The sequence below is a fragment of the Chenopodium quinoa genome, unplaced genomic scaffold, assembly GCF_001683475.1.
Source record: "Chenopodium quinoa cultivar QQ74 unplaced genomic scaffold, ASM168347v1, whole genome shotgun sequence".
Classification (NCBI taxonomy): domain Eukaryota; kingdom Viridiplantae; phylum Streptophyta; class Magnoliopsida; order Caryophyllales; family Amaranthaceae; genus Chenopodium; species Chenopodium quinoa.
This window is the reverse complement of record NW_018743792.1, coordinates 6,122,773-6,133,980: the sequence shown is the minus strand read 5'-3', so window position 1 is coordinate 6,133,980 and position 11,208 is coordinate 6,122,773. Positions and strand designations below refer to the sequence as shown.

The 11,208-nt window shown below is 32.4% G+C and overlaps 1 protein-coding gene across 1 annotated transcript; it reads right to left on the bottom strand.

Moving 5' to 3' along the window:
• Nucleotides 1–443: 443 nt before the first annotated feature.
• On the bottom strand, nt 444–10,924 carry LOC110685228 (protein trichome birefringence-like 39). The gene is made up of 5 exons (XM_021861716.1): nt 10,390–10,924; nt 9,982–10,153; nt 2,987–3,159; nt 2,256–2,414; nt 444–1,050 (listed from the first exon to the last, which is right to left on the bottom strand). Exons 1-5 carry the CDS (start codon nt 10,698–10,700, stop codon nt 765–767), a joined length of 1,101 nt encoding a protein of 366 aa, XP_021717408.1. The 5' UTR covers nt 10,701–10,924; the 3' UTR covers nt 444–764.
• Nucleotides 10,925–11,208: the final 284 nt, after the last annotated feature.

The following is an 11,208-nucleotide window of genomic DNA, read 5'->3' as shown; positions in this document are numbered from 1 at the left end:
ACCTTATAAGAGCAGCGGTGATCAGATCACAGACAGCAGGGGAGAACACGGGGGTAGGGCAAAGGCTCTGTTTGAAGAGAGAAGGCAAAGCATTTTTTTTAGAGAGAGAAATTTTTTTTAATTTAGGAGTAGTAGTTAATTATTCTAATTGTTGTCCACTTGAATTTTGAACACAAGAACACGAAGGTAATGTTGCTGTTGTACTAAATCAATTTTTATGCATGGTGATTTGTTTGTACTCATCATTTGAAATTAAGCCGACTCCTTTGGTTTATTTGAAGTTACCTTCACAAGTTCGAAATTATCTCGGGTATTTTTGGGAATTTATTTAGATTTATGTAGGGCCAATTTGATCATCAAAACAAATATAAATAGAATCTTTATCTAAATTTATCCTGTTAAATCAAATCAGAAAAATTAAATGTACATAAATACACGAAAGATTATTTGCAAATTAAGAAATCGGATTCCTTCATTCATATAAACTAGCAATGATAATAAAATGCTGCACCTTTTTGACCAAAGATGGACAACTTATTTACACTTGAAGCAAAAGTCCTTATACACCCAACTTCCCACTTAAAAAATATCAAATTGAAATCCAAATTCTAAGAGGCAAATACAAAATTTATAATTGTAAGCAAATCATACACAAAACCCAACCTAATTGCACCAATTATAACATACACCAACTTCAATTAGTTGCACATGTTCTATCTTTACTCCACTTAATTACTTGTTGATTTTTGTTCAAAAGTAGCAAATCATTGGAAGAGAGCATTATATAGAAGTTGATTCCAAGTATCAGGTAATCCAGGCAAACACCAATGGCTACAATCTTTTCCTCGGCCACTATATTTAGAAGGATGTGCATCAATTCTGTATTGTGATAGAGATGTTATATCAAGCCAATACACTGATTTTTGTATTCTGCTTATTACTTTCTCCACCACAGCCCATTCTTGTGGTTTACCTGCCGGATATTTTGTGCCGGAGAAGGGCTCTGTTTCGCTCGAGCATGATCTTGATGGTTCATCCCAATCACTTCCGCTGCATTAACAATTAACATATAATTTGTCATCATGATTTTTTTTTTTTATATACGTTAAGATATGGGGGTACCCCACCTATCACGGGAGACTAGGGTGAGGATCGAATCCTGGTTACACCCGGGGGAGACAGAGGGACTAACCCATCCCTCCACTTTTTGATTCTCTTGTCATCATGATTATTACTATCAAATTACAATCATCATAGTTTTGTTACTTTAGTTAGCGAGAGTATTCGAAAGATGTTCCTTATCATTAAAGAATATTTTGATGGGGATTTTGTTGATTTGATAATGATTTAACTTACCTACAATTTGGTGATAAGAGTTTGAAAGCTACCTTTTTTAAAATTTTAATAATTTATCTCTTATAACAAGAATAAAATCGACTTTTTTGGACTTAAAACTTGTTAACCTCACCTATTGCATGGTAAAGTTGGGGGTCGGGAAGAGGAGTGGGCTGCCATGGTCAGGGTGGTTCGATTCGGAGGGGTTTTGAGGTGGCGGGAGTCGGTGAAGGTGGAGGTGGAGGGCGGGGTTATTTGGTTCAGAAACGTTTTGAGGTGGCGGGGGTCTGAACGGGGAAGGGGAGGGGGGGTGAAGGTGGAGGGGGGCCACTGACTAGGAAGAAAGAGGTGGTTTTTTTTAATTTAAGATTTAAAAAAAAAGAATTAATTGATTGATTTTTTTAAAAAAAAAAAATTTAATTTTATTATTTGGACCAATCAAGTGCCACCATGTGTCAGTTTTTTTATTTTTTTTTATTTTTATTTTTTTGGACCAACCACAGGCCGGCATGTGTCAATTTTTTAAGTTAGAAAATCGAAAAAAAGCCAAAATTAACGTTTTTTTAACGGAAATGGTACGGTAGGTGAACCGCTGATAAATGTGTGAAACCTTGGGTGTACCACTGATAAAGAATAATTGAGTAGATGTACCATTGACAAAAACCCGAACCTTGGGTGTACCATTGATAATTTCCCTTCTTTTTATTTCTTATCACAACATATATATATATATATATATATATATATATATATATATATATATATATATATATATATATATATATATATATATATATATATATATATATAAAATCATGCATACATGTATACTTTATGTTTGAATTTTCTAATGATAAGTTAAAGAATATAAAAAGGTTGGATAATGGTGGAAAAAGAATGAAATTGTGGAAAGAACTTACAAATCATGTGAAGGAGAAATGCCAACGAAGAAGACTTTAGTCTTAGAAGGATTCACATTGAGATTAACCCATCTAGCCCAAGTTGTTAGGCCTTTATAATATGCAATCATACGATTCATATCTTTATATAACTTGTTCCCCACTTGAATATAGTCCCACCTGCGTCATTTATATTTCTGTTAATCTTTTCAATCAAATTTCCATCAAAGTCATAATTCTAAAACATGCTTCATGAAACAAGATTGGAAAGCTCAATGATGAGAATTAACTCCTTTTGTTTTAAAAAGTATGAATTAACCTAGAAGTTTATACTATAGTGAATGTTTAATTGTATTGAAGACACAATGAGGTCACAGTGAATTCCATGTACTCTTTAGTTTCATGTCACGAAAATACGATTTGACATACTACCCACAATCTTTTATGATATACAAGTACGAAGTACAAAGTACAGTATACTATGTCAATTTATGCTACTTAATAAATTATTAAATGCGTCTAAGAACACCAAACTAGTAAACCTTGTTGGTTAAACGCTTATTAACCAATCAGATATTTTCGTCATTATATATGCAATCTTAGAAATGACTGTAGTACAGGTCAATCGTACATTTCTAAAGTCATTGTAGAAGGAGTCTCAGAATCGCATCGTGAGCAAAACCAAAAGAAAAAACAGAGAAGATGGAATTAATTGAAGTATGGAGAAAACAGAAGAGGGAGGAGGAACATACGGCTGAGCTCGGCCGGTGTGTGTCCACCAATGCCATGAATTGAAGATAAGCATGTCCATTCCTTTCCACACATTACCACTGATAGAATCAAGCTTCAATACTCGTCCAATTTTCTCATTCACCAGATCTACTAAAAATGGTGTCCTGTATAACATTATAGTCACTCCAAATTCCTGTCCATTAAAGTTGCATCAAAGTAATTAGATTATTTCCCATTACAATTTGTAAAATTAAGCATACACGATACATGTAACCAATAGCATATTTAAATGATGATTTTAAGTGATGTAAAAGGACGACCATTTATACACTGAAATATTTTGTATAACAGAATTAACACAATATAAAGCACGTTATTCAGTTTACTTCTTTCATTTTGACAAAGTAAACTTTTCTTCAATTATTAAATTGGTAAATAAAATGAAAGTTTCATATCAGATTCATTTGTGTAATCTTTCAGGACCCACCTAATCTACCCATCTCATATCACAGATATTTCTTACGACAAATGAGCCAGGAAGTTGCATACTGACTAAACCATGCTACAAGCACATTTTGTGTACTTCTATTTCCCTAAACAAGTTTCAATGAGAAACAAGTTTTGGTTCGTTTTTTACTTTTAAGCACCCTTTTCTCAATTTTCACTATCACAATGATTCATTTATTAAAAGATTATTTAAAACATCTATGCACTTGGACATATTCAATGCTTGAAGTTTATGTGTAGTAGCACAAGTACATTCTCGTGCCATCTAGTCCCTTCGCATTTGGTTGCTAACGAGTGTAAGTGTGTAACCATTAGTGTATTTGAATTTCCATGCTGCGAGATGGCTTAATTACATAAATGCTTGCTTGTTTTTTCTTACCATTTAGGGAAAAAAAAATTACCTAATACATGATATGATTTGAGAAAAAGTGTTCAAATCTCATACAATTAAAGGTAACTTTCATGTTACATCCATTTTAAAGTCTTCCAACTGTTAAAACTTGATATCCTTAAAAATAGATTATCTCAAAGTTCTGGACCTCTTTAATTAAGACTACTCCTCAAGGCATTTTAATTATCTGGTATAATGATAAGGTAAGGAAATCATGCATTTTTTGTGGGAATTATATACTCACCGAACCCAATCACAATCTCCCAAGTCTAACATTTCGACATTTATAATTGTCTGTTGGTAAACGACATAAAAGTTGTTTTATTGTCACAGTTAAATTAACCAGCAAAAGAATCATTCATTTTTCAATAATTTAGCCTATTTTGTTTGTTCCTTTCTTCTCAAACCATGATGGAGACAAAACAAATGCAAAAAATAAATAAATATAGTACTAAGTAATCAAAAGCCTAGCAAGAATTTTAATAAATGGGCCACAATAAAAATATTTAAAAAAAAAATCTCAATTTAATTCAATTATTTTTGAGTTACTCAATTTACGAATTACAATTGATTGATTCATAATTTCGGCTACAAACCTAAAGATGATAATATTCAGATTTAACAGAATCGAACTAAAAGAGCGACCACCTAAATAATACTCGAACCAAATTGGTTCTAACCAAACACAATTTGAATAGTCCTACAATAGACAAAAATAAAGGAAAATGGTAGACCATAATGGGTTTAAAAGTCATTAAAACCTATTGTCAAATCTCTGTTCCTTTTAAACCATTTCAATCAATAATATAGATCAAAACAAATAGGTTTGTGCTTGGTAGATATTAGCTTGTGAATTATATCACCTGCCAAACGAGTGGTCATTTTTTTGACACAAATTTTGCCGTGCAAAATCTGCACAATTTGTCGAGATTTACATGTGATTGTGTTAATTCATTCCATAGATTTTCTGCATCGTCTTTATTTTTATTTTTAGGTTTATTGATCTATTTATTTATGCTTTTACCTATAAACTTATACAACCGACTACAGTGGTCCACTGACATAGTCAAGTGTTTAAATCTCAAGTCTGAACAATTTGATTCGCGCTAGGTCATCAAATCCCGCTATTATTTCAATGTCTTCATTGCAAGTATGTGGTTCAATTTGCACATTTTCTCATAGTTTATTAATTTATACTTCTATTGTGCAAACCAAACTATCAATCTCTAAAAAGAATATAGTCCGACACTACTTAGAATTGAGCCATTTTCCAATGGACAAAATGTAATGGTAAAAGTATAAAATACCATTGGTATCTCGTTTACCGATGGCTCTGCCATCGGTATTTTGACCATGTGATAATAATACGTCGGTAAAATCGAAAATACCCCGGATGGAAAAGCCATCGATAAACTTAATACCGATGGCTACAAACTATCGCTACCTTTTTAAATACCGATGGCAATAGCCATCGGCTTTTTTTTCCGATGGTCAAAAACCATCGTTATTTTCCGATTACCGATGGCTTTTTTTTTTTAAAAAAGAAAAGTAAAAATATAACCCCTACCCACCCCATTGCCCCTTGCCCCCTGCCCCCCTACCCTACTGCCCGCATCCCCAGGACCCCAACCAACCACCACAACCAATCCACCTACCACGACCACCGGCAACCTTCATCCACCTACCACGACCACCAGCAACCCTCATCCACCTACCACCACCTCCACCACCTCCATAAACCCACAAAAATAACCAATAATTCACAAAAATCAACCACAAATACTAATGAAAATCAACCACAAAAACCAACGAAAATCAACCATAAAAAACCCACGAAAATCAATCAAAAAATTCAAAGAAAATCAACCAAAAAAAACCCTCGAAAATCTACCAAATTCAGCCACATAACCCATGAAAATCAATCACAAAAATAAGATAATTAACCACAAAACCCATGAAATTAATTACAAAACATATTAAAATCAACCACAATACCCACGAAATTAATTACAAAACATACGAAAATCAACCACAAAACCCCCGAAATTAACCTCAAAACATACGAAAATCAACCACAAAACCCACGAATATTCAACCAAAAATAACATACATTCAGATTTTTTCACTTCTTAGGGTTTAAATGGTCAAATTCGACCATAAAAACTCCAGATCTGGAGTTTTTATGGTCGATTTTGACCATCAAAAACCACAATGTCGCCAGATTTCCCACGAAAAGCCCAAGAACATTGTCGATAAAACCGAAGAACACAAACAAAAAGTGTAAAACAGAAAGGGAGGAGAGAGAAGAGGGCGAGAAATAGAGGAGAAAAAGGAGGAGGAGGAGCCGTGGACGAAAGAAAGAAGGAGAGAGGAGATAGAGAGGAGGAGCCGTGGGAAAAGAGGGAAGTGGGGGCGCCCAATTAGGGTTTCAGACTTTCAATGCTCCGCCTAGTGTTTACTTTTTATTTTTTTTTTAAAAAATACCGATGACTTTTTTACCGATAAAATAAAGCCAACGGTATTTATTTTTTACCGATGGAAGAAAGCCATCGGAAAAAATATACCTATGGCTTGATATAACCAGTAAATTATATTTTTACCGATGGATTTTAGAGACCATCGGTAAACGCGCGTATTCTTGTAGTGCGATGATCCAAAAATTAAAATAAAGTTTTAACATAATTAAAATCCAACCAAAATTGTGGCTTAACAACGTTAGTTAAGAGCAAATACAATAACATTATCGTACCCAAACCCTCTCTTTCACTAGGGTTGTCAATTCGAGTAATCCGAGCCAAATCAATTTCAAATCACGTTGAGTCAATCAATCCTTCAAATTCGGTCCAATTTCAGGTTGAGTCAAGTTTTAAATTAGTCATGTTTAGTCATTTACCCATTTGGGTGTAAGACACCCATTGTCAATTTTGGGTTGGAATCAATCCAGATTTGGGTTGTATCAAATCATATTTGGTCAAGCACCTGGCTAGTTTTGGGTTAAATGTAGTTTTGGCTTAAGATCAAGTTTCAATTGGGTCACATGACTCACATCAAACCTATATAATTAGGCATTTCATAATTGGATCAAGAGTAATGAATATGCTATTCAACCTATAAAATTACGAGTAGGAGGTATATGATATGAACAAAATGTACTCAATATCAATATGTTTCTAAGACAATTAAAGCATATATTAAAAAACCAATTCTACAATTTTATTGTTGTAATCAAATTCTACTCAAGATAATTCTTGTTTAATCAGTTTCACTTGGGTAATGAATAGGTCGAGTTGACATCTAGTTATATATTGGTTTTGGGTCTAGTGAATGGCAGCTGAGTTAATATTGATAAGTCGAACAAAATCGGATTATAAGTAACCGCATGTTGGGTCAATAACAGGTTATGATGGGTTATAATTGATTTTTTATTTTTGATTGGTTGGTTGTCAATTCATGTCATCGTCAAATCTGACTAAGAATCTTAATATCACTTTAGGTAACCTAGTATCTAATCAGATAACTTAACATCAAATCGAGTGCAGGTTCATATTCTAGTTATAGTATGAATCGAATCAATTTATAATAGTGCAAAATTTTAAAATTAATAGAGTACTTATGATTTAATTTTATATGAGGTAAATAAATAGCATAAAAAATCAAACTATTTATAAAAACTCAATGCCTATCCACTATTTGCGGTTGATGAGCAAATTTGAAAGCAAAAGCTCACCCAGAAAAACGTGGGAAGAAAACCACACTACTGTAATTAAAAAAGTAATCCGCTTAAAGACAAGCATTGGAGACCCCAAACTCCACTATTTTTTTATATTTTAATTTTTAGTTTTTATTTATTTATTTGTAGGAAATTATGCATACCTTACACCTCAGTCCTTATTTCTTTCCCGCCAAACATAACGCGCACAACAAACCAAAAAAGTATGAGAAAAATAAGTAAAAGTATTTTTTGGGGTGTTGCGTAAAGTACGGAAAGGTTTGAAATTTCTAGGTTTCATATTAATCGGAATGCATTCATTATTTCCCCTTTCAACTGGAGTATTCTTTTTAGATGAATTATTTGACTCATCCTAATTTGTTGTATGTATGAGTTGGATTTCGTTAGTCTTTATTTTTACTCTCTCTCATTAATATAAATGGGTTCTCTTAGGTTGAATTTTACATATCTAAAGATTATAAACATAGTTTAATTTGATTTGAGCATAATTAGATATAAATTCATTTACTTTCGAGTAACTTGTATTAGTGGATCTAAACTTATCTAGTCTAAATTTCTTGTACCGTTGGTATGAGGAGTTTAGTCGTTTAGAACATTGAGGGGTAATTGTCCCTCATAATTAATACCTCCTCATATGTAAATTATTAATATCTCAAGTATAGGCGTGAATTAGGGTTGGGTTTAAGAATATGTGTACCAAACATAGAATCTATATAAGGTCAGCCATTTATGGAGGACAAAGAAAAGGCAATCCTACCATTCCTACCTTATCTTCAATAAGTGAACTGTTCAAGTACTACTGTACCATAGACTAGAGAGCGCCCTCATATCATTTCTAATCAAACTAAGTAAAAACTAACCAAATAGGATGACATTTTTGTAAATAATGGGAATCTGAGAAAAATCGATGGTAGAAAATATGATGACAAAAAGTACCACTGCATGCATAATAGTACATTATAGTACACAAAAATGTACCACTGTACCATTAAAAGAGAGAAAATGTACCACCGAATTCCCGATTGCCCTCTTATATGCACGCAAAATACATAGACCCTATACGCCTATATGCACCCTATTCCTGAAAACATGACCATATAAAATAAAAAGCCTAGACCTAAGTTTATCGAAAGAAAAGTAAAAAGGAAAGGCATATACATAGGGTACTTCTTGATGCAATAATCATGCATGACAGCATGAGTAAAATAAAACAAATTAAATTGTTTTACAAAAATTTAAAAAAAAAAAAAAAAAAAATTAACCCTAAAGATTAAGGCATGCATACTTTTATCTTTTCCAAATAGCTGGAAAGATGGAAATTAGTCAAAATGACCTATGCACACATACATGAAACCCCATAAATGACATGTTCGAAATCATCAACCCTTTGAAACTAAAGATTCCACTGGCCATGAGGAATATATTAAGAAGGTAATAAAAGTCAAAGTTGAAAAAATATAAATAATTAGAGGTGTTGTAAGAGGCATGCAATGGTATTTACAAATTAAATAAAGTAATTGTGCCATGAGGAAGAGAGAGACATGGAGGAATTATTACCCTCATAATTTTCTGTATCTCGGTCACCTCATACCATACCATTACTACATAATTTTCTTTACAAATACACCATCACTATCTCGGTATCTCCTCCTTCCCTATATTCACTTTCATTTTGCTAAATTTGACTTTTATTACACTAGTAATACATCTCACTCAATCCAAACATGCCCTTAATATTACTACACCTCTCACAAGAATCCCAACTTATTTTTAAGTGTTCTAAATACTTACAAAATCATTATTATTAAATAACAATACGTATTTTACCAAATAATGGGTTAAAAAATTATTTAATGATATATACAAACTCAAGTATACAACGATTGTATTATTATTACGTATTTGATACATCTATTTCAAATAAATAAATAAATAAATAAATATTGCTCCAACAAGATCGTATATTGGTAGATATTTTGGACCACCCAAAGAAAGAAATTGTAGAACCCCTATAAAGTTTTATAAATACGAGTTGTTTGAAAATTTAGTGGTGTATGTAGTAATAATATAACCTATTCAATCTAGTATCTACTTGACTACTTCTATAGTTCTATTACTTCCATACTTCTATTTATGCATATTTCTCCATATTCTTAATAAATTTCATTAAAATTAGCTTAAGAAATCTCAACAGTAAATAAATTTGCACAGTACAAGAATGATTAGTAAATTTGGTCCCTACTCCATAATTAGTCTAACAGTTGTACACCATAACACAAGGAACAATAAATTACTACTTGCCTACTCAGTTAAAAAAAAAATTAAAAAAAAAAAAAAAAAAAATTATTAAAGGCAATAAAAAGCAGAGGAATAAACAGTCAGTGTACCTGAAAAGTTAGAGAACGTAAAGCGCCACCTCTAATGTATGAAGTCTTAGTATTTGGAACCCAAGAATGAATCATACAAGCCAATGATTCAAATTGATTCAAACTTAGTGAGTCACCTACAAACATTATCTTCTTTCCCCTCCATTTCCTTAGTAAATATAGTCCATTGAACCTATAAACATTAAAACAATCACATTAGTATTATTCCGCTTGCTTTTGAAGGGCTTTTCATTCGACCAATCAGGCTGGCTCAACAGGAGTTATACTCGAAACATGGGATCGAATTCTGTCTACATCAGTATGGGTCAGTTGGAACTCAACCAAAAGTTTAAGTTATGGTTGAAGTTCGTGTTTATACTCTATTAGACACGAGAGTTTAAAAAAATTAAGAAAAAGGGAGGAAGGTACCTTCTTAAATTGCAATTATAGGGCTGCCATCTGTACCTCTGGTACAATTTATCAGGTCTAGTATGACAATTGAATTCAAGGTCAATGAAAGGGCAATTAGAAGAAATATATTGTGGATAAGAAGAACCAAACACCCATTTTCCTTGAAAAAGGTTGCATCTTCCTCTATTTGCTGCTAATTCATGATTTACAGTAGTAAAATTGTTGCCTAATTTGGAGAAGTTTTGGGCTTTAGCTGTATTTTGTGAAAGTAGTAAAGTTAGCAGAAAAAGAGAGGATAAAAGCATGAAATAATGTAAGATAGTACCCATGATGTTGGATCTTTATGTCCAAATTAAAGCAGAGGATGGGTGTATAAAATGTTAGCAATACTATGTTTATATAGGGATGATGAGAGAGGATTTCAACGGAGGATATGATATGAAATATGGTGAATTTGGCTGAGGTTAAAAACTAAAAAGTGAAAATCTTGGTTTGAAATAGGGTGAATTGGCCTGGGGAGACAATACATGTATTGGTCAATGACATAATCCCAAAATATCCTTCTTTTTATTTTTATATTATTTTTTATTTTTATTTAATGTTTTAAGTATTCAATTTTAGTACTCAATCCATCACTTATTAATGGTTACATTTATTTACATGGGTATTAAGGAGGAGGCCGAAAAAAAAAAATAAATAAATAAAAATAATTTAAGGTATGTAAATTGAGAGTGATTGTCTAGGAGCAAGTATACATAAATTTGCTTTGGTAGTAGGTAAATATTTTGGTAAATACTCCCACTTTTTTTTCTTTTTTTTTTTTTTTGCATCACTTTG

Bases quoted from the DNA above. Each gene is read 5' to 3' on its own strand.
- LOC110685228 (XM_021861716.1), bottom strand. From the start codon at position 10,700: ATGGGTACTATCTTACATTATTTCATGCTTTTATCCTCTCTTTTTCTG. The intron at 2,415-2,986 runs GTATGTTCCTCC...TAAATGACGCAG, and splicing joins CACACCGGCCGAGCTCAGCC to GTGGGACTATATTCAAGTGG. The intron at 1,051-2,255 runs GTAAGTTCTTTC...TTGTTAATGCAG, and splicing joins ATTTCTCCTTCACATGATTT to CGGAAGTGATTGGGATGAAC.